This window comes from Melanerpes formicivorus, unplaced genomic scaffold, assembly GCF_026170545.1.
Source record: "Melanerpes formicivorus ecotype bairdi unplaced genomic scaffold, bMelFor1.0.p_v2 SCAF_4, whole genome shotgun sequence".
Classification (NCBI taxonomy): domain Eukaryota; kingdom Metazoa; phylum Chordata; class Aves; order Piciformes; family Picidae; genus Melanerpes; species Melanerpes formicivorus.
The window spans coordinates 20,371,397-20,397,052 of record NW_027142356.1 but is presented as its reverse complement, the minus strand read 5'-3'; the positions used below and the strand labels follow the sequence as shown (position 1 = coordinate 20,397,052).

General features: G+C 36.3%; 1 protein-coding gene across 4 annotated transcripts in view; it reads left to right on the top strand.

Annotated features, from left to right (window-relative positions):
- The window catches only part of RAPGEF2 (Rap guanine nucleotide exchange factor 2), a 171,232-nt gene that overhangs the window by 110,883 nt on the left and 34,693 nt on the right, over window positions 1–25,656 (top strand). For all 4 annotated transcript variants that reach the window (XM_068137182.1, XM_068137183.1, XM_068137181.1 and 1 more), the window contains 2 exons: window positions 16,281–16,412; window positions 24,397–24,574. In XM_068137182.1, the coding sequence (XP_067993283.1) occupies window positions 16,281–16,412; window positions 24,397–24,574 (310 nt within the window). The remainder of the gene's footprint in view (window positions 1–16,280; window positions 16,413–24,396; window positions 24,575–25,656) is intronic.

The window sequence follows — 25,656 nt, the reverse complement described above, 5'->3', positions numbered from 1 at the left end:
TATGAGGACATGCTGAAGGAGCTGGAGTTGTTCAGCCTGGAGAAGAGAAGACTCTGGGGAGACCTGGTAGCAGCCATCCAGTACACGAAGGAGGCCTAAGGGAAGGATGGGGAGAGACTATGTAAAAGGGCCTGCAGTGACAGCATGAGGGGCAATGACTTCAAACTAGAGAAGGGCAGATTTAGATTGGAGATCAGAAACAAGCTCTTTACTGTGGGGGTGGTGGAACATTGGAATGGTTTGCCCAGGGAGGTGATTGAGTCCCCTGCCCTGGATATATTCAAGGTAAAGCTCAACAAGGCCCTGGGCAACCTGGTCTAGTTGAAGATGTCCCTGCTGACTGTGGGGAGGTCAGACTAGATGACCTTTGGAGGTCCCTTCTGGCCTTCTATGATAATTCTATGATTTTTATCACTTGTGGAAACCACATTTCTGTTTTGGCCCCTCTTCACAAATACATTATGATACAGTCTTTAATTACATGGCCATATATCTTCTGTAAGATTTATCTCAGGATGGCTAGCTGTGGTTTAATGAGCAGGTGTTTGATATTTTGGGATAGCTTCATTGTTCAAAAGGTTGTGTTTATGGCATGCCATTCAAGTAATAGCTCAGAAAAGAAAAGATTCTGCTCTCTCTCCCCTCCCACCCCACTCCTGTGGCTTTTTAAATGTGTTTAGCTACAGTGTTCATTAAAGTAGTGCAAGGCAGTATCCTGCCAGAGATCTGTGATAGTCTGGCTGAAATCCTATTCTCCAGGACAACATTTAACTGCAGATTTTCTCAAAAGCTTATAAATGATGAAATCTGGGTCATATCATGGGAATGACAGTGAATGCATTAGCGACCTGTAGAGATGGCAATGAAAGCGTCCTTGGCACATAGGAGATGTCCTGCTACCTTTCTGTTACAGTTTCAAGACCTGGAGATTGCACAACGTATTCAAGAGAAAGAGGAAAAAACCAGCTTCCACCCCCCTGAAAAACCACCCAGAAAACCAAAAATGCCCACCAAGCACACCACTGTTTATATGTCTATTGTGCATATGTGTACAAAACTGCTTTCTTCAAGCATCTTTTCAGCATCTTATTAAGTAGCTGATTTTTGTCAGCATGACTAGTTGGCATAGAAAATCTCACAATATGGCATTTGTTTAGAAAGCTTATGAAGTTAGAAAAATTCAAGCCTTACAATGGGAATTGGGAGACCAGTGTAATCAATATTACTGATTCTGGTTTATGTTCCAAAGTGGTGGTATTGGAGTACTTGTAATATTTTTCTGATGGTGCCTACTGAAATACGTCATTTATAGTTGCAGCACAGATGTGAATCTGAAAAGGAAAGTTGGCTTCTTCCAAAATGCTATTTCCAGACCAACAGCTTAACACTATTTTTCATTGCTCAGTTGTAGGCACTCCTGCCTGGTCTTCTGGCATAGCTGAAAATCCAGTTGAAATGCTGATACCCAGCAATTAAAAACCAAACCAAAACCAAAGCAACCAAAAATTCAAACATTAAAAGATTATATGACTGAAATTCATACAACGTATTCAGATCTCATGATTATTTTATTGAAGTCTGATTGAGTTTTGATATCTTAAGTACAACAGCAGATATATAACCAGATTACTAATTATTTTCATTTACTGTTATCGATACATTCTTGATAGTGCTCTCTAAATTTAAAATTATTACAAGTAATACTAACTAGAAAGTAAAGAAACCCAAACACACAAAACAAACCCAAACATTTTGATAGTAGGGTATTTCAGGGATTCATGCCGGTGAGCATAATACTGAAACAGTGTTTTCAGTTTTCTTTATTGCCAATGGATGATAAATAACACTGACTGCAAAGACCTGATGATATGCATAATATGTATACTTAGTATCCAAGATTTGAGAGAAACAAAATATTAGTGTCTCAAGATTTAACCTTTAGCAAAGAATCTTGTACCTGCCACACTTCATTTCTGTAAGGTATTTAAAAGTTGTCTAGCTGTAGTGCAAGAGAAGTGTGGGATGACTCCTTTAGGATTCTAACTTCAGCATGCTTAGTCTGTCTAACTGTTACTGAAGACTAACTGGCACCCATACAATATCCTAGTATTGGGTGGTTGGTCGTTCCTCCAATATTATCAACTTGCTAATTGTCTTCTTTGCTGTTCCTTTTGAGATAGTGATGATTCAACTGACAACCATAGGGATCATAAACTGTACTGAATGAGTCTTCACTCAGTAGGTTGCTTGTGAAAGCTGATCCTGTGCCTATGAGCTGGAATTTACAGGGGTGTTTATTGTTCTTTCCTAAACCTGTGTTTATATGGGAATACTAGAAGGGTAGATGAAGGATAACAGATTGCAGTGCTTTTATGTGGGTGATGTTGAAGATAAATAGCCTTATGTTAACATAGCACCTGACACAAATAGTGTTGCTACTTAGTTGCTAGTATGTCTGAAACATAGGAGTGCAGATGAGCTACTGCCAATTTCATTTTTTGTATTGTCTTTTTTCCCCCTGTTGCTTCAAATCATTTGGTGAAATAATGGGGAAAAAAGGATTAAATTTTATGTAGGTTTTGTTTGTAATTTGCATTTGTGAAGCTGGATTTGGTTGTTAGACTAGTCCAGTATGAAAATATGCAGACATGTATGTTCAGCCTTTGGCCAAAAGGCTTCATTTGTGGTTTTGGGTTGCTCTAACTGCAGATGTGAAGCTATATGCCATGAACCAACTTTATGGCATTTAGCTAACCTGGCATTCTTTACTTGGTCTAAACATTAAGCTGGTTAAAAAACTGACAACAAAGTGTTTGTGAACATGGTCTCTGTTGCAAGTAGTGGGAAGCAGCCTACTAAACCTCACAGCCTAACCTGGCTAGTTTTCTAGCTCTTCCTGAGTCCTGTGTTATCTGCAGACAAGCTGATGTCTTCTGTAGGCTGCTATTACAGTGAAAGGCAGTCTGGAGTGCCTTAAACTATCAAATAATTTGGTCTTTCAGAAATGTCAGTAGTTCCTGCACTTTGTCATTCCTGTGCTGAGTAGTGGATGGAAGTGTGAGTGTCCCTTCTCTAGTTCAGAAGGGCCTTTCTGATTTTTCTTTACATGTCTTCTGAGTTCCAGTTTAGTGACTACTCTAAAAAAACATCAGAAAACACTCAACTATTTAACAAAATGTGAAGATTTTGGTTTGAATATGAAGGTGGGTGTGACTCTATACTCAAATACATGCATGGCTCCATAGCATTTGCAGCTTCTAGTGGAGATGATGCTTCTACTTTGGACTGGGAATATAAAAAGCAGTTTAACACCAGCCTTCTCTTTCAGCCTCAATTTCTTGACTTGAATCCAGAGCCAATTGATTTTCAAAATAGAGGAAAAGCAAGCTACTGAGTTAGTATACAAAGAAGTGCTAAATATTACATTATAGCTGCATTTAGTACCTTTTAATAAACAGGCAAATGCTATGGCAGTGGTAAAATGTTTTAGCACTTGTAACTTCCTACATGTAGGTAACTTATTTCAAATGTTGCCAACTGCTGCCAACATTTGGTAGCAGTAATGCATCCTCTTAGTAATTGATCGTCAGAGGTATGTGGACAGACAGGAGCTACACTGTAAACTCAGACAATAACCCAGTGGTCAAAATTCCTCAAAGCCATGATTTCTTTCAGTCTATAAATGTAGCCTCATTCTGTCTGCCTGCAGCCTTTCAGCTTGCTTGCCTACAAGCACAGGTGCTGTGCACTGGGTCATTTAGACACACTGGCTGGGTAGGATTTATTAGTTTATAGCTTGACTCCAAACTGTGACTTTGCAAGTAAGAAAAATGGATTAAAGCTTTTTGTTTTTCCTTCTCTGAAGAATTATTTCATAAAAGTGAAGTCATGCTATTTTGTGGGTCTACTCCCTTTGTGTATTTAGTCACGTTGGCTTGCTTTATAAATAGGCTTTGCCTGTTCTATGCCACTGTTCTTCCTGCAGAGCCAGGAGAATGGGAGCTGGATTGTGCTGCTAGGACTCCCATCCTTAGCATTGTTTCCTAAATGCCTATCTGCTGCTGTGTGCCTGACAACCTACCAAATACTGTAGGAGTTACATGACTGTCAGGAAGGTCTAAAGTAGGATGATTTGAAAGGGCACAGTTGGAGCCTGAAGAAGAGACTATGGCTGCAGAACTGGAGCATAAATTTAATATTACTTGAAACATTAGATCAATGTGCCTTGAAAATGGAGTGACGGAAAGACATTGTACCTGAAAACTGGATGCATTTGGTTGTGGTTGGGGGAAAAAAAAATCATTCTGGATTTTGGGATATCTGAACTAAAATGTGGGAATTATTTCTTAGCTTTATCCTAGCTGGACCATCAGCCCTGTTCTCACTCAATGACATTTTTAGTGTGTTGTGCACTCTCTCAGCTTCCTTGATCAAGGTGCAATTTGACCTCTAAAACTTAATGTATTCCTGATAACAAGCTAGGAGGAAAAAAAAAAAATCTTCCAAATACTTGACAGGCAATAGCTCTTTACTCTTCTGGATTTCTCAGGAAAAAGCCAGATGTCAGACCTGAATATGTCTCCCTGGTGCACTTACCTTTTCAGTTTTGACCTACATCACCGGTGGATTTTTAGCTAGGTTTTATGACCTTTGAATAATAAGCTGACTAGAGAAAGCTTTTGTTTGAGCTATCCATAAATAATATAGTAGGAGGATTTTTACTGTTGTCCTCATATATAAGGAACCATGAGGAAAAGGAAAATGCATGAATTTATGTCCTACTTCAATAATTAACATGGTGTCTGGAACTGGTGGTCCACTGAATTTTTAAACCAACAGAGAAGACTCAGCTATTTTTTTACTTTTATTTTTTAAATGAAGCTACTCACAGCTGAAGGAGCAGAATAGAAAAGCAAACTAAAATGAAGACAATATTAGTTTTTCTGTTAACTGTAGAAGACTGTATGCTAGGCGTACCTGTTGTTGCCTGTTGGCATATGAGTTTTGCAAACTTGTGTGTGGTTGCAAAGAGGTTTCTTGTGCTTTAGAGCAAGGGATTTCAGATATTTTTGTTATGCAGGGAGTTTTGAAGGCTGCACAAAAGTGCAGTTTCACAAACAGTGGCATGGGTGTCCGCAGTAGTATACAGAAACTGTGTGGAAGGAATGGGATTTTTAGACAGCTAAATGTTACTCCTACACATGCCATTTCCATTAGTATTGTATGTTACTGTTCTTTCTGTGATAATGGTACCCAGGGAAAACTAAATTTAGGAATTCCTGAGTTCAAGTAATATGGTTTTGTGTTAAGTGGATGTTCAATGTTCCAGCTGGCAGTTTATTCAGTTGAGCATGTGGAGATGTTTAATGTAGTAAGTGACTGAAATGTCTACCATTTATGAAATAACCTTCTTAACCACTTGCACCATAAGGTGTTTTAGGAAAAAACATGTTAGCACTGTCCTAAATCGGCAATTTGACTCTTAAATTTTCTGGTTATTGTAATATGACCGTACTCAGTCAGTGATGTGCGCACACATGTATCCTGGGCCTCTCTAGCTTATCTTCTGGTAGGTTGGAGGGCAAAAAGATGAGTTTCACTAATTATATTTGTTGAACAGGCTCCAGATATTGGTCCTAGTATTTCCAGGTGATTTCTGTGCTGCTTATGTTTTTCTTCCTGCAGCTTTGGCAATCTTCACTTTAAAAATCTTTTCCTAAATAGGCACCACTGAAATGTTTCATGGTGTCAGTAAAATATATGTTGCTACATGAATTGGGGGCGGGGGGGGGTGGGGTGGGGGGGGTGGGGTGGTGTGTTGTGGGGTTTTTTTGGGGGGGAGGGTGGGGTGGGGTTTTTTTGGTGGTGAGGTGGGGTTTTTTGGTGGTGAGGTTGGGTTTTCGTGTGGGGTGGTGTTTTTTTGTGTGCTAGTGATCGATGGTCAGAATATAAGGGGTGATTTAAATTCTGTATGCACACCTGCACAGAGACAATTAGGTACATTTCTGGAAGTCACATCTGAATGTCAGCATTTTAGGCAGAGTAACATGGTGCTTCAATTCAACTGATGATGTCTCCTTGCTTAGAATTAGCTATAGTTCTAGAAGGCACGAAGTAGGGCCTTCTTACTTTGTTTCTTCATTGAAGGAAGCTGGAAAACAGTTGTCTTATGGATGTGTTCTGGATGTTTGGAAAAGTATTGGGGTTTTTTTGGGGGTGTGTGATTTTGTGTTTTTTTTTTTTTTTTTTTAATTACAGTTCTGAATAACTGCCATACCACACAGAAAAACACAGCAGGGTGTTTCAAAATTCAGTGGAAATGTGCTTTACGTAAAAGATGGTTCTGTGTTGATTTATGTAAATAATTTTACATGGCTTTGCACTTACTGTAAGACTGAGGAAAAGAAGAAAACATGGTCTTTTACGTTTTCCCTTCCTGTGATCATAGTGAGCGCACCCACAGATCTTTTGCCCCAACTAGTAATATTTGTAGTCATTCAAAGAAGTCAGAATCTTGTTTTACCTGACAGATTCTGGGGTTATTAGGAACTCATAATGACACGAACAGTTTTAAGAACTTGTGTTTATGTGAATGCGCTTTTAACATTATTATGATGCTACTCTATGAGTGAAAATGTGAATCATGTAGCAAGTGAAAGTGGGGATGTTATAGCAACATGCTGTTACATTACTATGGCACAAGTATAGTTTGCACTTTCAAAGTTCATAAACTCTGTATTAAAGCTTTGAAAATAGTAGGTATGTGAGTATAGCATTGGAATCATAGACAGGGTAAATTCATACTGTTTTAAGATTTTGAAACATTAGCCATGCATAAAGGGAAATGCTTGTTATTTAAAATATTTTGAGTTCTCATTGCTGTGCTGTTTTTGTTATCCAGAAAAAGTGAGGTGTTACAGATATTATGTTATATGCAAATATGAAACCTTTTTGCTGTCTGTACATCAGTTTTATAAGTATTATCTTTAACTTTTCTTTTAAAAAATGCCGTATTTGAAAAGTATCACCTTCATTTGTAAGTAAAAATATTTTACTTTTTACCAGCCATTAAAAAAAGTGTCATTTTGAAATACAAAATGTGCAATTCAGAATCCAAGAACTTTGATTCAAGTAATACATATTTTTGCTTTATATGAAAAATGTTGCAATCAGAATATTCTTAAAAACAAGGTTGAGCAAGTGCTTTGATTAACCTCTTGTGTGTTGAGAATATGCATCCTGTGATCCTGGATTTCTTCAGGGCTTTTTGCTTAAGTGGAAGCAACAGTGTGTATCTTTTCCTCTGTTTTCCTTGTCTGACAGTGATACTTCCATTGTAGAACAAGCACATGGAAAACAATTAGATGTAGTACATGATACATTTTGACCAGTCATCAGTGGAAGAAGCATCTTCTTTTCCTATTGCTTATTACTGGAAAGCAGAATCATTGCATTGGGGAAGGGGGGAGGAAATAAAAATCAAAATAAACAAAATCCCAACCAACCAAAAAAAGCCAAAACAAACACAATTGACTTCTCAAACCAAGTATTCCTTGATACTATAAAGCAAAGATAATCTTTTAGTTAAAACTCCAAGGGTGGCATTGACATGGCTGCAGAAATAAAAGATTAAAAAAAAAAACATCAAAACAAACACACAAAACCAAACAAAACAAAAAACATACATTTGATTGCTGGTGAATTGTCATGACCATTCAAACTTTCATCAAATTTCTTTCAGTTAGTTTAGTATTTTATGGCAGTAAATTTCAGTATACAAGTAGAGGTCTCCAGTTTTTGCATCTGTGCACAGTAACTCCCAATGTATCTATTAAAACTATTTTTCTTGTAAGTGTACAACCCTTAAATCTCTACTAAGAAGTTAGCTGTAGGAGTATCTAAAGTGTTACAATGTTAATTGTGTTAAATTTTGCCTTTTTTAACCTCCTTTGGTTAGCCTTTGAATGATAAGTATATTTAAAATACAGACTTGTTTCAGATTTTTCTGTTTGGAAGGAGTGACTAGAGTCTGGAAGGGATTTTCTGGGTCACTGCCACTACACACTGTTACACAGCATGTTCATAACTGTCTAAGCTTCATTTTGAAAGTCTTCTCTACTACAGCTCCTGTTGAGCCTGGTTTTGAGAATCTCGGTGATTCATTAGATAGAAACTTTCTTTCAACTTGCTGCTCATTAGGCTTTGCACCTGCATTGCCTTTTACTGGAAATATTTCTTGTTTCTAGGTTGTGATCATATTCTCTCTCAGCTTGGGCTGAATAAGCCATGCTTCTCTTGCACTTTCTTAGATACTAGATTTTCTTCTTCAGATAATTCTGATAGCTCTTCTCTGAATCTATGTACGTGTAAGGCTTTAAGTCCATCTTTATTGAAAATACATAGGTGGGAATGTGTGCCACATTGCCAATTAAGGCCTTTTCTGGGGCCATGGAAAAGAGCCCAAAACTTCCATTTTTCTGGATGATACATGCTGTGATGTCATTAGGTTTTAGTTCTGCTTAATCACTTCAACAGTTCGGTCACCTTCTGATTAGTGAATACACTGAAACTCATCTGTCAAAAATTACTTTGAGAAGAGTTCCTATATTCTTGGAATTTTTGTCTCAAAGTACATGATCTTCATTTTCTCATACAGCATTTTATTCATCTTTGTCCAAGTAGGAATCATCCTGCTCTCACAGAAGAGTGTCCTGCTCATCCTTTGTACCAAGTGTGTCTCTTCGCACTCTTACCAACATCTCCTGCTTGAAAAGAGAATACTTTGATTTTATTGTTTTGTATAGCTACAATTTTTCATATGCCATTTAAAAAAAAGCAACAAACAAATATCACTTGGGGTAGTCCTTGATTTAATTTTTCTTTGTTCTAGAATCAATAAATTTTAATTTATTTTGAAAACTATTAGTTCAGTGCAGTAAAGTTCAGTGCTGTAGATCAGTAGTAAATTGCAGTAGTTCAAAACCAACATAACCCTTCATAAGTTGGTTGGCTAGAGTGCTATAGCCATAAAATTAGATATTCCATGATCAGGTATAAATCCAAAGCATGTGAAGATGCCTTTCTGATGTGAGGCATCAACACTTGAAATGCATACAGATCATAAGGCTTTGTTCTAGCCATTTAAAAACTGCCAGGGATAGATATTTCCACCTTTGGGATAGATTCTTTACTTGTCTGTAGTGGTTTTCAATCCTGAGAGGTGCTTTAAAACTGGAAATAATACCTGGCTGCAGGTGCAGTCAGTTTTACCTGTTGGTGTAATTGCTCTTGAGCATCCCCCGTGTCCACTTGTTAGATTGCTGTATAAGAAAACCAAAATCACTCTGCCTATGAAGTGTACATGAGCATCCTTCACATACTTAAAACGTTCTCCAGGATTTAAAAGGTCTTCCTTGAATATTTTTGAATTAATGTTTTCTGTAAATATATGTGCCCAAATAAAATGTTCTTGAACTCTCGTGCTTTTAGATCCTTAGGCATAAATCTTCTGTCTGATTTCCTGTGGAAGCAACTTTTGTGACCAGGTCCTCTGTTCCGTCCTCTCCCATGGTTACCTGTAGCAGGCTAAAGAGTTCAAAATTTAGCCCTATAGGTCTCCAAAAGTCCTGAAATTATGCGATTTAGCTTCCAGCCCAGCAGTATGTTATAAAGCAGTCAGAAGACATCAACTGGAACGTGCATTATGTTAGTATGAAAATCAGTTATTCCCAAGAGAGAGCTCTCTCTAAAGACAGTTTTATTAACTTTGTTCTCCACATTTACTGCTGCATTAAATCTGATGCACAAATGTTGTCAAAAGAAATGCTAATAGACCTGTTCCTACAACAGATAGCTATGTTAAATACGAATGGGTATGGATCAGTGACGCTTTGCATACTTTTTTGCTTTGAAAAGAGTTGTCCCTGAGAGCTTCTCTCCATTCCCCAGATACCTATTTACATTTCTCGACCTCAGTCCCTCTGCAGAAGTCAATAATCCTTCAAGCAATGGATAATTATGTTCAATGCATTAAATGCTCATAGGATTAGCTGCTGAGAGCTATGAGATGTACAGTAAGTGGCATTCGTTGTGTGATTTTTAAAGGAAGCAAAATGGAGTTCGCTGGTACTGTCTCTGTCTCTCTCTTTGAGACCAGCAGATCATGTTGCATTAGCTTAAACCTCTCAACAGTTCTGTGGGGGACTAGCTATAGTAAAGTATCAGTGCAGGAAAATATTAAGAGCTTACCAGATGAGATCCTTGAAATTGTTGGTATGTTTGGTGGTTGGTTTGTTTATTGGTTTGTTTTTTGGTTGGTTGGTTTTGTTAGAGATGTTCTGCTGTGAGCTTTTTATGTAAAAAAACCTGCTTAACAGCAATAGTACCCAAATACAATACTCTCAGAACATGAGTTGTCTTGTGCTGTACTCAAGGTAAAGAACATTTTTAAGAGGGCCTCATGAAGTCTGAGCCATAGATTCACATAAAGATGTCTATTTGAGGAACATTAGGAGATTAAAAAAAATCATGAGATATTACTGTATAAAATGAATTATATAAAGAAGATAGAGTTTGAATCAGAAGGGTTTTATTTAACTCGTGCTGGTTTTCAGGGAAGATACATAGAAACTTCTTAATAATTCGCATCCCACTCCTAAGTAAAAGTAAGTCTTGCTTTCATGGGAATTGCATCCTAATTTCAGCTACATGTAGTTTAAACTGTTTTATTTTAAATTTAACTCTACGCTGGACATGTCAGGCTGCATCATGTCTGTAGACAGAATCAATAGAAATTACTGTATTATTCCGTAATTACTTACACTGACTGCTGTTTTAAATCACTGAACCATAAAAATGTTTTTCTTGATGTCTGTCTTGGTTAGTGAAAGACTCATGTTGAAATAGCATGTTGATGAATAACCACCATTATTAGAACTATTTCTTCCTTCAGTCACTGAATATCATAAAACTGGGTGTGTCCTTAAAATGCATACAATGGACTTAGAAACATTTAATATAAACATGACCATTTACATAAAATAGTGCAATAAAATGTTAATTGATAGGATATTGAAGAATAGTGGATTGGTGACCTAGACTCCTGTAGTGCAATATGTATTTTAAAATTTCTGTCTTGGTGCAGGAAAAAAAAATGGGAAAGACTAAGATACAGTATTTATTTTGTTTGGAAGTTGTTGTTCTTCATTTATGTAAAGATAGGGAATACCAAAATAACTTGCAATTACTTAGTTTTGTGAGACTAAATAATCATTTGATTAATAAGACTGGATATTTTATTAGTAAAGAGACAGTACAGAATAAGCACTGAGATGCGTGTGTTCAGAGGCCTAGGAATCACATTTTACTTGCTTCTTTAATTTCAGAATGTGAAAATAGTTTATTGAGGTGATATTTTTATGTTGTCTTATGTCTGCTGTATTTGCTGGGCCTTAGTGGCACCTAATTACCTATAGGGTCATTCGTTCATCAGGGACTGCATAACAGAATGTTAATTCCATCGTACTGCAGATGTACTTAATTCAATTTGCAGGTGTTATAATCTTTTATAAATCATTGACCAGCCTTCAGTAGAAGGTGTTTTTATGAAATGCTTACTGATATGTTTGCTCTAGAATAAGTGGTATATTGGAGGTCTCCAGCCAGAATTCCTTTTTGTATTTTGCAATTTCATTCTTCTATTTCTTTCCTCTTGTTGCTTTTATTTGTGTTTTTACACATAACAGCATTAACAAAACAAACAACCTCCCTCCTCCATGCACAAAAAAGCCAAACAAAAACAAAAAGGAAAAAAAGCAGACCAGAAAAACTCTTAAGAAAATCCTATAAAGGAAGGCTATTTAAATGGAGTGACGTTTTTGGTATCATTGCACTTGTATTTTACTATTTTCTTACTCCCTTGTGCTACATCCAAATAGTTTAATTTCTTGTCCTGTAAATATTCTGAAAATATAGTCTTGTTTTTAAGATACTGCATTAGTAGGATAAGCCTGATGATTTCTTGAGTAGAAGTTGCAGTAGAAGATGCCTTTTGTTATAGGCAAAGGCATGCTGTAGGGTAGGAGAAAATCATGATGTTCTTAAAATAGGAGGAACGTATTCAGAGCAAAGTAATTGTTAGCTTTGCACGCATAAAGCAGTGACTCAGTTTGAGAGAGTGGAAATAATCAAATGCTGCTTCGAAGATAAGATGATGTGATAGGGTTTAAGGTATTGTACAGTTCAAAATGGAGCTAGGTTTTTGTCCCTAAGATAGTTTCACATAATTGTTTAAGTTTTCCTTTGTTTTAGGCTTTTCAAGAAGTAAAAACTGGGAGTTCCCAGATGCTCTATTTATTCTCTAGCTTCTATCCATGTGTGTGAGCTGTTTAAATGTGTGCATGTACATGCACATGCTCACTTAACAGGTACATGAAATGTTTTATTTGTTAGAGGTCAAATTAGTATTTTATAGATTAGGGCTTTGGTGTTAACTGTTTTATCAGTTCATGTTTTGTATGAATAACATTTGCCCCTTCATCAGATCTATGCATACATAGCCTTAATGTTTCTTGCTTGTAAAGTTTGTACTGGAAATAGGTTATCAGGGTACTTATCCAACTGTTAATGGTTTAATGTAGTGTTTGTATAATGTATTTTGAAACTATATTAAGTTTTCTAAATTACTCTGCTGTGTTTTTACTCTGTCTGATAGTTCCTTCTGATGGTGTAACTCCAAGTATTCAGTAATAAAGTTAAGAAATATTCTTCAACAAAATCTTAGTTTATTGTTATAGCAGAAAAATTGTTTGTTATGTAAAATATGCAGGCTGCTTTTGATCCTTATTACTTTGACTCCTTAAAACTAACCATCATTTAATGTAATGGAAAACAAGATAAAAATGGCATCTGATGCCATTTGGTGTCTTCAGTCTGTGGTAGGTGGTGTACTGAGGCAAAGGGTATGTCATTAGATTTTATAGTATTGCCACGTGGTCAGTAGGCAAAAGCATGTGCTAGATCTAGCTTGTATGCATTTTAAAATACTATAAGAAAACCTTTATTTTTACTGCTATACTAAATTCAGTACTAAACTTTTGAAAGGAGTTGAAGTTGAATACAAGCAAAGTGTGCTTTAAAATTTCATAGTAAAGTGATATTCAGTAGCACAGCACTTGTAATGATGTTAGCTGTCATGTTTCCCAAAAAGGGACTAGTGTTGCTAGTCATTTCTTCACTAGGTATAATAGCATGGTTTTGTGATGATATTTTCTAATCTTGTTCCAGTGCAAGAAATTAGGTGTAAATATTCTGGTTTGGGGCAGATAACTTTAAGGTGGTTGCTGGCACAACTGAGTTTGTTGAGCTTTGCATTTTGTTCTTAGTCTGCTTAGAGTAAGAACATTGTTAGGAGTGGCAGGTGGAGGCTCTTGAAAATAGGACTTAAGAACTTTGCTTCTTGTCATCAGTGTTTCTTTTTTCCAATTGCAAACACCTCTGTACTTAAATATTTTAAATAGTAGTATTTGACTAAGAGAAAAGCTTGTATTTCTCACAAGCATGTTTCAATGAGCTCACATTCAGCTTATATAAGTTTCAGCTTATTTAATTTTGATGGGGTTGTTTAGTTTTGGTTTGGTCTCATTTTTTTGCCATTTTTTGGTTTGCTTTGTTATGTTTTTCTTTTCACTCGCACAAGTTCTCGCCTTAACTTATTTGGGGCTAGAGCAGTTCAAGTGGATGTCGCTTTCAGGCACGTAGCACAGAGATGTAGTAATTCTGTGAAGATGTGAGCATGTGCTTTCTGCTTGTGCGTAGTCCTATCTGATTAGGATCAAAGTGACTACTTTGGTTGCCCTAAGTAAAATGCTTGCTTCTGATTTTCTGCTGTCACCACTTGGCAAGTCCAGCTTATGCAGCATGGCTTTGACTTCAGGAGTTATTCTGAAACCAGTAATCACCAGACATTCAGCTGATTGTCTGCAACCAAAACAACTGAGGTTTGCTTTTACTTGCAATGTATTTCATCAGTTATTGTGGAAGCCCTGTTGCCTGTGTAGCAACAAAACATAAATCTTTAATATAAATTTAAAAGATTTAAGTGCAGTTATTATATCAGCTAGAGCTTAATTTTCAACATACTAAGTAGCTTTACTTTGAAGTTTCAAAGAACTGTTATGGCACTGATAAAAAATACATATAATTGTTAATAGTAAATAATATTTTCAGGGCACTATGAAAGCAGTGTGTTTGGGGGCAAGACTGTGTTGATATGCACTTCCCTATTGAGTTAGTATTTATTTTGTTGTTGAAATCGTTATTCCTTTATAAAATGTAAAGCTCACAAATTCATGTATCTTTGAGTTACCATTAAATGTACAAAACTGATGATTTGCGCATATGTCTGAGTTTGTAGAACTTCTACTTGGTAATAAATCTGGATTGTTTTAATTTTAAGAGATGTACTTCAGGAATATTCATTGACATATTGCAAAAACTGTGGTGATTTGTTTGCTGTACATTCTACCTTAGGAGTCACAAAAAAGTAGTAACAGTGAATACTGTTCAGTTTTGTGCTAATTCAAACTTAGAGATTGAGAAGGGAAGTAGCAGAGACAACAGATGCCTAAACTAATGCCCTCCTTCGTACTGTGTTTTCTCCTTCTGGTGTATCATCAGCAGTAGAACACATAATTAGATTTTTCTGGAGGCAGCATCCATGGCTGTATAGATTGAAGTATTGCTTTTGTGAATAGTCCTTTCTTTGTTGATTGGTGTATGAAGATCAACTAGCTCTGGGCTTACTTTTAGAATCATTAATGTCTATTTCCTATTTTTAGTTCCTCTTTCAGGTAAAACATTAGGAAAGTGTTTAAAATGTAGACTTTTTCTATTATCACTGATCCAATCATGCTTTTCAGGTGTATTAGAGTAGGATATGCTAGTCAGTCTAAATGAGACTAAGGTTTCCAGTTGTCTGTGCTTTTGCCACAAATGCCAAAGCCAATGTTCTTTCAGGGCATGTCCCATAAACAGACTTAAACCAGGCAAACAACAGTAAAATCTGTCAGTACCTTTAGCCATATAGAGCTAATAATTTTCTCAAGCACACTCTTGTGACTTGCAGATAATCTTTCTGTCTTAACTTTCCATACTGATCGACTTCTTATACCTCAATGCTGAACGAGCTCTTATTTTCATATCCATTCAGGGAGCATGGTAATAGCACCAAAGCAGCATTCATAACTGATGTGGATGGATACACAGTATACAACATTCTTGTTGCAAACACACTTCCGTAGAGAGTATCTGCCTGTCTGAGTTGAAACAATCAAACAAAAAGTGGAACAAGTATTTTTAAAGTTACTGATACATCTATCTAATACTAAAAGTGACACATGAACATACTTTTATTAACTAGTGTTAGAATGCAAGCTTTTGGGGGAGAAGAGTAATTTTCCCCTGAAACACCATTTAAGTATTTCTTCAGACAGCAACCTTTTTCCTTTATCAGAGTTTAGTTTACATAGTCTGGCAATGTTTACAGTTTAAGTTTTTTCATGGGAGCTGTGTGTATAAAGCAATAATAAAACTAGACATCACAAATCTTGGTGATTGTTAAATGATCAAGTATACTTTTCTTGATTATTTTTTTTTCTTAATCACCATACATGAGGAAACTTTTCAGGATGTGTCAGTCTTCCCACATTCCCTATTTACCATCATATTTGGTTCAAAATATAATGGGTACCTTAGTGGCTTAGATTTTATAGAATAGAATAGAGTCATAGTTTTGCTTGTCTCTAATCTGCTTTGTCAACTTCAGAAGCAAAAGAGTTAGCCAAATTCAGAGCAGCAGTTTGTTTTCGGTTTCTGGTTTCTTGCTTGTTTGGTTTTTGTTTGTTTGTTTGGGGGTTTGTTTGGTTTGTTGGGGTTTTTCTACAGGAAACCAGTGATACTGAAACTAGCACAATGCTCATACATGCTTTAATTTTTTCCAAAACCCATAGCAAGATATTGAATGGTTTTGGTATAAGGGTTATATCGTCATTGGTGTTTGTCCTCAGATACATGTTGCTTTGAAGTCTCTTATTTGCAGCAATTTGTTTGTATTTTGCTGACCTCTGTATGGATTTTAAAACCCTGCAAAACTCCAACTTGTATGCTGTGTAAACCTTAGTGGTTTTCTTGTATTTGGTACTGGCAGAGTGTGAAATGTGACATAAATGATTTGAATTAATTTTGCTCAAATAGTAATGATGCTTTTTCTGCTTCACCTATAGCTTCCTGCAGATTTCACAAAGCTGCACCTTACTGACAGTCTCCACCCACAGGTGACCCACGTTTCATCTAGTCACTCAGGATGTAGCATCACTAGTGATTCAGGAAGCAGCAGCCTTTCTGATATCTACCAGGTAAGAATAGAATGGATGCTGTTGGGAGGTACAATTGCCAACATTTTTTATGTTAATAGTTTAACACCCATCCTATTGCCTATTGTAAAGTTTTTGTCTGAAGAAGCACTCAATAGACTTAAAAAAATAACAATTTCATTTTATTTGAATTGTAGAACTGCTGAGAGGTAAGTTCTTTACAGAAAGAGTAATTGGCCAGTGGAATGTGCTGCCCAGGGACGTGGTAGAGTCACCGTCCCTGGAGGTGTTCAGAAAAAGATTGAATGTGGCACTTGGAGCCATGGTTTAGTTGTCAGGTGGTGTTGGATAATAGGCTGAACTTGATCTCTGAGGTCTTTTCCAGTCTGGTTGATTCTGTAATTTCAGGGGTTTATCCACCAAGTACTAGACCTGTTATTTGAAAACTCAACAAGTAATCTGCAGCATAGTGACATGACATATATTGCCATAGCTTGTCAGAATCTGAGTCAGCACTGTGGGGATGTAGTGATCTGCAACATTTCAGGCTTGTGCTTCATTAATTTGTTTGTAATTTCTGAGTTTGAGGGAGGAAATATTCCTGAATTTCAGCATAGAGAGCTGATGCTGCCTTTCCAGCAGATGTCCATGGTAGAACCTAGGAGGTAAAGTGGTTCTGGTCCTGGCTCCAGTGCTTCATCTTTGTCTTATACTTTCAATAGCAGACTAGGATTTTAAAACTATAGATTTAGGACCCTGTGAATGTGTTGGTTTTTTTCTTCTTGATGATGCAGTATTTTACAGATCCTAAGTGTGTGGACTTCAAAATCTAGAACATGGTCAGTGGCAGGGAGAAAGAAATACTCAGCAAGCAGCAGCTGCTGGCCTGACAGGAGGGACATTACAATTTCCCCACACTGTAGAGACCTGCTGCCAGCTTCATGGTAGTGCTTTCTCTTTTGGCCATTCTGGGAAAGATGGGAAGGTTGATTTGGTGATACTCTTAAGTAGTTATATTTCTGAGGGTGTTTTTTTAGTAAAGCTCTGTGCTGTTTGTTAGGAGCAACTTGAGCTTTGAGAGACTTACTGTGAAACTAATCTGGAGGAGCCCATACAGTACTTGAGGGTATGTCTGCTTCCTCTAAGTATAATCTGGAAAAACACCTGCAAGACAACAAAGTGAAACAACATCCTTGCAGTGTCAGGGGAGGATTTGTCTTGATAGGAAGGCATAGCAATTTCTTATTTTAACAAAAAATAATCAAATCTAATTAAAATGTTGTCTTATCAAAGCGATGATTAAAAAAAAAAACCACACCACCACCACAAAAACAATACTTCTATATGAAGTACCATTTACTAGAGGAGGAATCATGTTTGTGTGGAATGCTTAAAAAAAATGCAAATGGAGACACTTAAACAATGGGAAAAAGCATCATCTCTACAAATACATACAAGTACAGTTGTGATCAGAATTGTAGCCTGTAGTAATCTTCAGATGAATAAGCTTGTAGGCTTTTTTGTGGGAGAAGATAAGCTAGATAAAAGTTCCAGGTCAGTTTAGACAATTAATTGCATAATGCAAAGGTTTATTTTTGTGAAAAATGCCGAAGAAACTGGTGACTTCAGACATAGTATGTGCCAGTCAAACATGTTTATTGGAATCTCTTCTGAAAAGGGAATTACAGCAAAACAAGATTTAGGTTTATGTACTGTGAGGGTGAAGGTGATGCCAGATCAGCTCAGTTTTCAAGTCTTCTACAGTTTTTTTCATACCTCTCATTCCAAAGATTTTCTTTCACTTTAGCATAAAAATAACAAATGCCTCTAGGGACACTGTTGCAGGTAGCATGTAATTATCTAGAGAGTAGCCGTTTGACTATAAGTTGGAAGAAAATGTTTTTGCAAAGATTTTCAGCAAAACTTTCATAATTGAAAAGGATCACTGAATTTCTGGGAAACTAAAAAGTACAGAAACTTAGGAGAAATACTACTTTTTGTAGCCACCAACCTGGTGTATGATTCTTAGAAGTTTTGTTTCTAATAATGGAATAAGCAGATTGGTTGGTGTTTAGAGAGAGTTAATGAGTTTCTGAAGTATTTAAATGGAGAACATTTAGTTTTAAACTGTTACTTCAAATTAGTGTTTTTAATTTAAAAAACAAATCTTGGTGATCTTACAAATATGTATGGCATCCTTAATTAATCCACACTTAATGCCTCATTTAAAGATGTCTTGGCACAGATGTATTGAGGACTGTGTAATTGTGTGATTTCCAAGTAATTGTTAAAATAACCTATGTCCATAGAGAGAGAAGTATGACTATATTTTGTGTAATGTAACTCCATGTTTTTGTCTTAATACACATACTTGAAGAAACATTTATGGAGAAAAATGAATTGATAAGGTTCTTAAATTCTTGAATTTAATGATACCAAGTATTGTTTGACTTAATGTCTTCGCAAATTGTGGTAAATCATTCATGTCTGATTTGAATTTGAACTTGTTTAACATAGCAATGTTAACTTAGGTTTAAGTACTGCCCCCACCCTTCCCTCCCACCCTCCCAAAAAAAAAAATAATTGTAGTTTGAAGTCTCTAGGGTGAAGACAAAGATTTAAACAGAAATACTTCTGAAACCAAGAGATTGCATCATTCATTCTTTGTTTGTCTTTTAATTCTCTCCCAAGTGATTATTCAAAATCAGTAAATGATAACCGAGTCATCTATATGTTATGTTTTTATTTCGAATGTAAGAGGCAGGGTACAAGTGAAGTTCAGTATTTTTGTTCCTCTCATTCTTATATTCTGTATACAACAGCATTTTTCTGTTCAGTAGGGTGGACTTCTGTTCATTATGGCTAAGTAGTTAGAAAGATTGACATCTTGCAAATGATAAATGTTTTCTTCTTCTGAATTATACTGTTAATTAGATCTTTACTGTTTAAATATGAGGCAATGATCTATCTTGTTTTGCATCCTAGTAAGTTTTAGGTCTGTAGCCTTAAGAGCAGCTGTTTGCAGTGAAAATATGTTCATGGCCTTGTAAGGTTGTTTTGTTTTTTTTTTAAATAAATCATGAGGCTGAATCTTCAGATGCTTTCAGCACTGAGCTGAGAATATTTCCTTTTAAATATTAATGCTGTAACTAAAATTGTTTGTCAGATGTGGCACATGAAAGAACTTCTTTAGAGTAAGTAGTGCTTACCAAAATTAAATAATCCTTTGTATTTACTCCACCCAAGCCTCTAAAGTATTTCAGACACTGATTAGTAAAGTCCTTAAACATTGTTATTTTTGTTTTAGGAAACAAGTTCAAAAAGTGACAAACTCTGCAGTGTGATTGGAGAGGAAGGTGATGCTGAATGTTAATGGATTGTGTGCCAGCTTGTGTTTGCCAAGAACAATACTTTGTCTTGTATTGACAAAGCAAACTGTTCACTGCTGCTTCTCTCATTTAGTTAATGTTTCCTCTGTGTAGGTATATACCTGTTCCTATATGCTCCTAAATGCTTTCTGAACCTGTCATGTATATTACCAGATGATGATCCTGGTTTGAGAGTGGGATTTAAACTTCAGGTGTTAAGTAAGATTTAAGTGAAAGGCTGTTATTCCCTCTCCCTTTCTTGAAAAGGTTTTGTTGTGTTGGCTCAGCTCTTTTCTTTGCCAGCCTTTCTTTGCCTTATCCTGTCCTCAACCTGGTGGCTTCCTGCCAGCTCTCTGTGCCTGCTGGTATCTGCCAGATACTCCCATCAGTACAGGAAACCAAGAACATCCTTTCGGAGACCCTCCCAGGATGTGTGTTTTGCTTGGGAATTTTCAAGATGTCAGCTTTGTTTTCTCACAAGTCTGATATGGTAACTCAAAGAAGAAAGGTCCACCTTCCTTTCAGACAGTTTCCCTGAGAGAGTCCAAATCTTCATCTCTCTAACCAGAGAGTCTCTGCAGCCTGGCACGTATGTCATATGCAAAATGAAATTTTACATTAAGATTAAGTCAGCCTTTCTGACTATATCAGCCTCGGCAGTGCAGGGCTCTGGGTAATGCAAGGATGTCAAAAAAGGTCAGGTAACTACATCCTGCTGAACCTGCCCTCAAACAGCTTTGGCTGAGTCCTGTGCAGTACCTGAGCACTCCTGAGTTCTGGTTCTCTAATCTATAACCTAGGAGTAACTTTCAGAGTCATTGATCTGTATGCTTGTGATCTCAGGAAATGTTACTCCATTTTGAGAAAGTGGCTGCTAGTTGGTGATAAGGGAGGACCCAGTTCCTAGTGTGTGGTGTCTGGATTATTACATTTTTTCATCTGTTGGGAGGACAAACTCCTGTGACACATGTGGGATGCTGTGCTGCATATTTTTTACTGGGTAATGAAAGAATAGATGAGAAAGAAAAGTAAAAATCTTGACTGAAGGTCTTTTAAGGTATTCCATGGCCATTTACACTCATGTTAGTAGAGTATGAAAAAAATGTAATAGAATTTGTTGTTATATATATGATTACTTAGCAAGCACATGTAATATAATTAAATGGTTTATTTTTTATAGCAATTTATTTATTTTTTTAAATCTTGCCTAATGAGTTGAAAACTAATGTAAAACAACACCCCAGACACGTATTAGTCTGTGGAAATGCTGGATCTAATGTGCCTGTATAATGACAGGCGAAAGTATTTCAAGCTAGTGGAACTTGTATATGTGATTTCACAAGAGAGAGGTAGTTCCAGTGTTCTTGGTGTTGTGTATCAATATCAGCTTATAAATGAAGTATAAAAGCATGTTTTTACCAATAAACCTTCTTAATTTTTTAATGTACATTTCAGCCCTTAAACTACAATGATTGAAAAATAAGATGGGGGTGGGATGGATTTTTTTGAGCTGAATTTGGCTGCTTTATTATTTTGGTGGACTTAAGGACTAGACAATGAACATGCCTCTGGCTTGCATAATTATCTTCTATGGTTTTAGTATTTTTTTTTTCCACTATTTTTCTCTTGCATTTTAAAATATTTTGGGTTGTTGATTGTGACATTAGTTGTCAAGGGGATTTGTTATTCAGGCATTGGAGAGACATTGCTTTGTACTTGAAGGCTATAACCAGTATTTTTTTCACATGTAATTTCTTTATATTGAAGTGGTGTTAATTCCTCCTACTACCCAAGAAACAAAGGACAACATGCATCTGTGAAAGCATGGATTTGTAAGGTGTGCTTCATCCTTGAAGTACACTTAGCCTAGAGCCTTGGGAAACTCTAAGCTGTTGTGATTGTAATACAAGTTCTGTTTGGTATTCACTTTGTGTTCTGGATTTTCCGATGCTGAGATTTATAAGGAAGGTTTTTAGTCTTGAAGGAGCTAATCGAGACTCATCCTTTAGTTTTACCCTGTCCTGTGTAGCTACCCTTGATTTTTATTTTATTTTTTTCTGATGTGAAGGGCTGCAAAAGTATTGACGTAGGTGTGTTATGAAGTTAAGTGTGTCAACAGGAGAACCTTGAGTATTGAATGTCATACTTGATGCTACAAAGCTTAAAGAAGCTATTTGCAATTCTTTGTAGATAAATTAGTTTGTGCTTTTAAAATGAAAAAAAAATATCAAATTATTCTTAATAATGTAACAAAGCTCATGCAAAATATTTTGCATGTATAAACTTGAAAAGGAGTCGCTGAGGGATTAATTGTTTGATTCTTTACTACTATGAATGTGTGTTGCCAGTGTGGAAAGACTGTGTTTGTATTCCACTGCTAATTTTTGCATAATCAATTTGTTTTTCATATAATTGAGTGGAAAGAAGGAATTAATTTTTTTCCTCAAAAGATCAAGTGTATTTTTAAAGGTTAAAGCTAAATTAATAAATTTTCTTGTCACTGTGTGAGTGATTGCATTCAGTTCTGAGCTTCTTTGTTGCAGTGGGTTATACTTTTGGGTAACTAGCAAGTTAGAAATAATTGCTTTATTCAATTTCTACCATTTACTTCAGTTGTAAAAGAGATTGAATTAGCACTGTTAAAAGTGATCACCTTCAGGAAATACTTATGACCTTCAATTGTATTCAGAACATACATTAAAAATTACATAATTGCACTTAATTTTCATGAGATTTTTTTTTTTTAAATAGCATCAACTTTTCATGATAATAGAGCTTCCACTTCTGCTGGGTTTTGGTCTCCTGTTTTAAGACAGTCAAATAACTTGCCGTAATCAGTTTTGTACAATATGTCAAATTATGTAGTTTAGCATGTGTGACTAAATTTAATTCTGCCTTCATATTATCAATGTGTTTTTGAGAACTTATTCTGCGTAGTTAGGAGAGGCACTTGTTAATAATGGGAAGATTTGCAGAATTGACTCATGAATTAATCAGTCCTACTGTCACTGGAGTTGTCACTGTTGGAGACTTGATTCTAACAGATTGTTTCATAAGCTGTGTGTCTACTGACTCATCATTGTGAATTTCTGCACCAGTCGCTTTTGATGAAGGCTATTTTATAAGAGTACTTAGAGCAGCTATTTCAAATATAGAGAACATGCACGTTAAGCACATAAAGAGTGCTAATGAAAGTACTGTCAGAGCCATTGATTTTGTGATTTGTTTCTACGCCTGTGTAATATCCTTCTTTATCCTGCTTAAGAAATGCTCAGCAGTTTTTCTTTAAAAACACACAAACAAGCAAAACACAGTGAGAATAATTTCAATATTGTGTAGATGCTGCTATGTTTTTATACTAACAAGACCCTGTTACAAAACTTGTGTTGTACTGTGTGACAGCAGCATTTAGGAGTGACACTAGCTGCCCTGATCTGTCTCCAACCATATGCTACCATTTCTAAAGTGGCTTTGAAAAATGGCATTAAAATAGCAGATGTCAGTTACAGCCAGTGAGGTAGGAATAGGGAAGATGATTCTATGGAAGTACTGATGTTATTTGTCTTACTTTCTCTGTGGTTTGGAGGGTGACCTAGTTTTTAGGTGGGTTTTTTGCGTGTTTTGTCAGTTTTGTTTTTTTTTAACCAGTGTGAGAGACAGATCGATAGAACAGTCTTCAGTGGCAGTGTTTGCCCCATGGAGTATTTTTAAGGCAGACATGAATTCATTCTCTGCTTTCAGAGTCTCAGAAAGACACACTTCCTACAAAGTGTGTGAAACTTGATTTCTCAAGCCATGGCTTAAAAATTGGCATTGGAAGCTTGCATTTCCTTTAAAATTCTTGTAGTTGAGCCTTGGCAGGTGCCATGGTATTAAATCAGGTTCTGAGAAATAGTAGCTTTATCAGCTATGACAAACTATTGTGGGCTTTATTAATTGTTTGGTCTTAAAACCAAATCATTAAATGTATTTACCTTTAGGTGCTACACTAATGACATTAGGCTATGTATGGACTACATTTTCCTTCAGTTTAATACAGTTTAAAGGAGTTTAAGTTTGGCAGATGTTCTGTGTAATCCATCCGTGGCGTTTAAGCAGTGACTTCACATTTTTTTCTGTATTTGTAAATTTTTACACAGCTTATCAGCAAATGAAAGCCATATTTAATTATGTTCACCAGGAACTGTAAGAGAAAAATAGTCCTCAGTTGCTGACAGATAGCAACAATTCCTGTAGAGTTTTGATGCTATACTTATTTCTAAAAATGGCATACTTCAAATTACATTGCATCCCTAAGTGTCTGAAAAATTGAAGTCAAGGCAGGAACTGTTTGTTTAAAAAAAATCATGTGTATTCAGCTAATATTCTAAGAAATTGTGCCTTGAACTATAACTGCCTTCAATTCCCTCAAGACCTACTAATTAAGTCATGTCTGTTGAATCCTGTTTATATGTGTCTGATTGGAAAAGTGTTAAAAGCACTTTTTAAACAGTGGTTTTGATTAACTGTTGCTTTTAAAAGATACGTAAAGAAAAATAAAAATAATGATTTTGAGTGATCTCTTAGGAGATGAAATTAATTTCTGTACTTTTAAGGAAGAACACATTTGAACATTTGGGTTTTTGTTTTTTTTTTTCATTGTTTACATGTGAATTTAGGCTACAGAAAGTGAGGCTGGTGATATGGATCTCAGTGGGTTGCCAGAGACAGCAGTGGATTCTGAGGATGATGACGATGAAGAAGACATTGAAAGGGCATCAGATCCTTTGATGAGTAGGGATATTGTTAGAGACTGCTTGGAGAAAGACCCAATAGACAGGACAGATGATGACATTGGTAAGTATTGCAAGTAGTCAAGTATTGTCTGACTTTCTTTCCTTCACACACACACAAAAGAGAAATAATAAAAAAACCCCACAATGAAACCTCAAACTCAAAATATCATGATGGGTTTTTATAGTGGGCAGATACAGTGTTTATTCTGCAAGGTGATTCATAAATGCCATAAATTGAGCCAGTGTATAAGCACCGTGAAAGAAGAAAAGGAGAACCACTTAGAACCATATCTTGTCAACATTAATATCAGCACTGGATGCTTATCACATTATTTTTTTTAATTGCAAATTGTGATGTTGTGTCTGGTTTTATCCAGAGATACATATTTGTGTTAAACGTGGGAGCCATTAAGACCTTCATGTAAATGCGCATCTCATCAAGCTAATTTGCTATAATGTACAAATTGGTGCGTTGAAGGCAGTGAAGAATTAGAATTCAAGTTCTTCTAATTTCTACTCTCATTTGTTTTATGGGCTGAGATTTAATATCAAAGCGTGATTGAATTATGATTATGATTGTTTATCAAACTATTAAGGAGATGGTCTGCGAGCGCTGAGATGGAGAGAAGGCTTTGCCTGGGGAAGAGAAGGCTCAGAAAGATCTTATCAGTGTGTACAAATACCTGTGGCAAGGGTGTAAAGGAGACAGACCTGGGCGCTTCTGAGTGGGTGCCTAGTAGGAGAACAAGAATCACTGGGCACAAATTGAACACAAGAGGTTCCATGTGACCATCAAGAAACACTTACTCTGTCCAAGTGCTACACAGGTGTACCAGAGAGGTGATATAGTGGTCTCCATCTTTTGGAGATACTCAAAAGCCACCTGGATACAGACCCAGGCAACTGACTGTTGGTGGCCCTGCTTGAGCAGAGAAGTTTGGAAGGGGATCTCTAGGGGTCGTGTGGTCAATCTCAACCATTCAGTGGTTCTGGTAAATAAAAGTATAGGAAAAAGATGGGGTCCTGTTGACTACTTTCAGTAATTTTTTTTAATTTTATTTTTTTTAGATCAAAGTAAGTGGCAAAATATCTGGCATTTAGGGCATATAATTCCTTAGCAGACATACTAAGAAAAATGAGGTT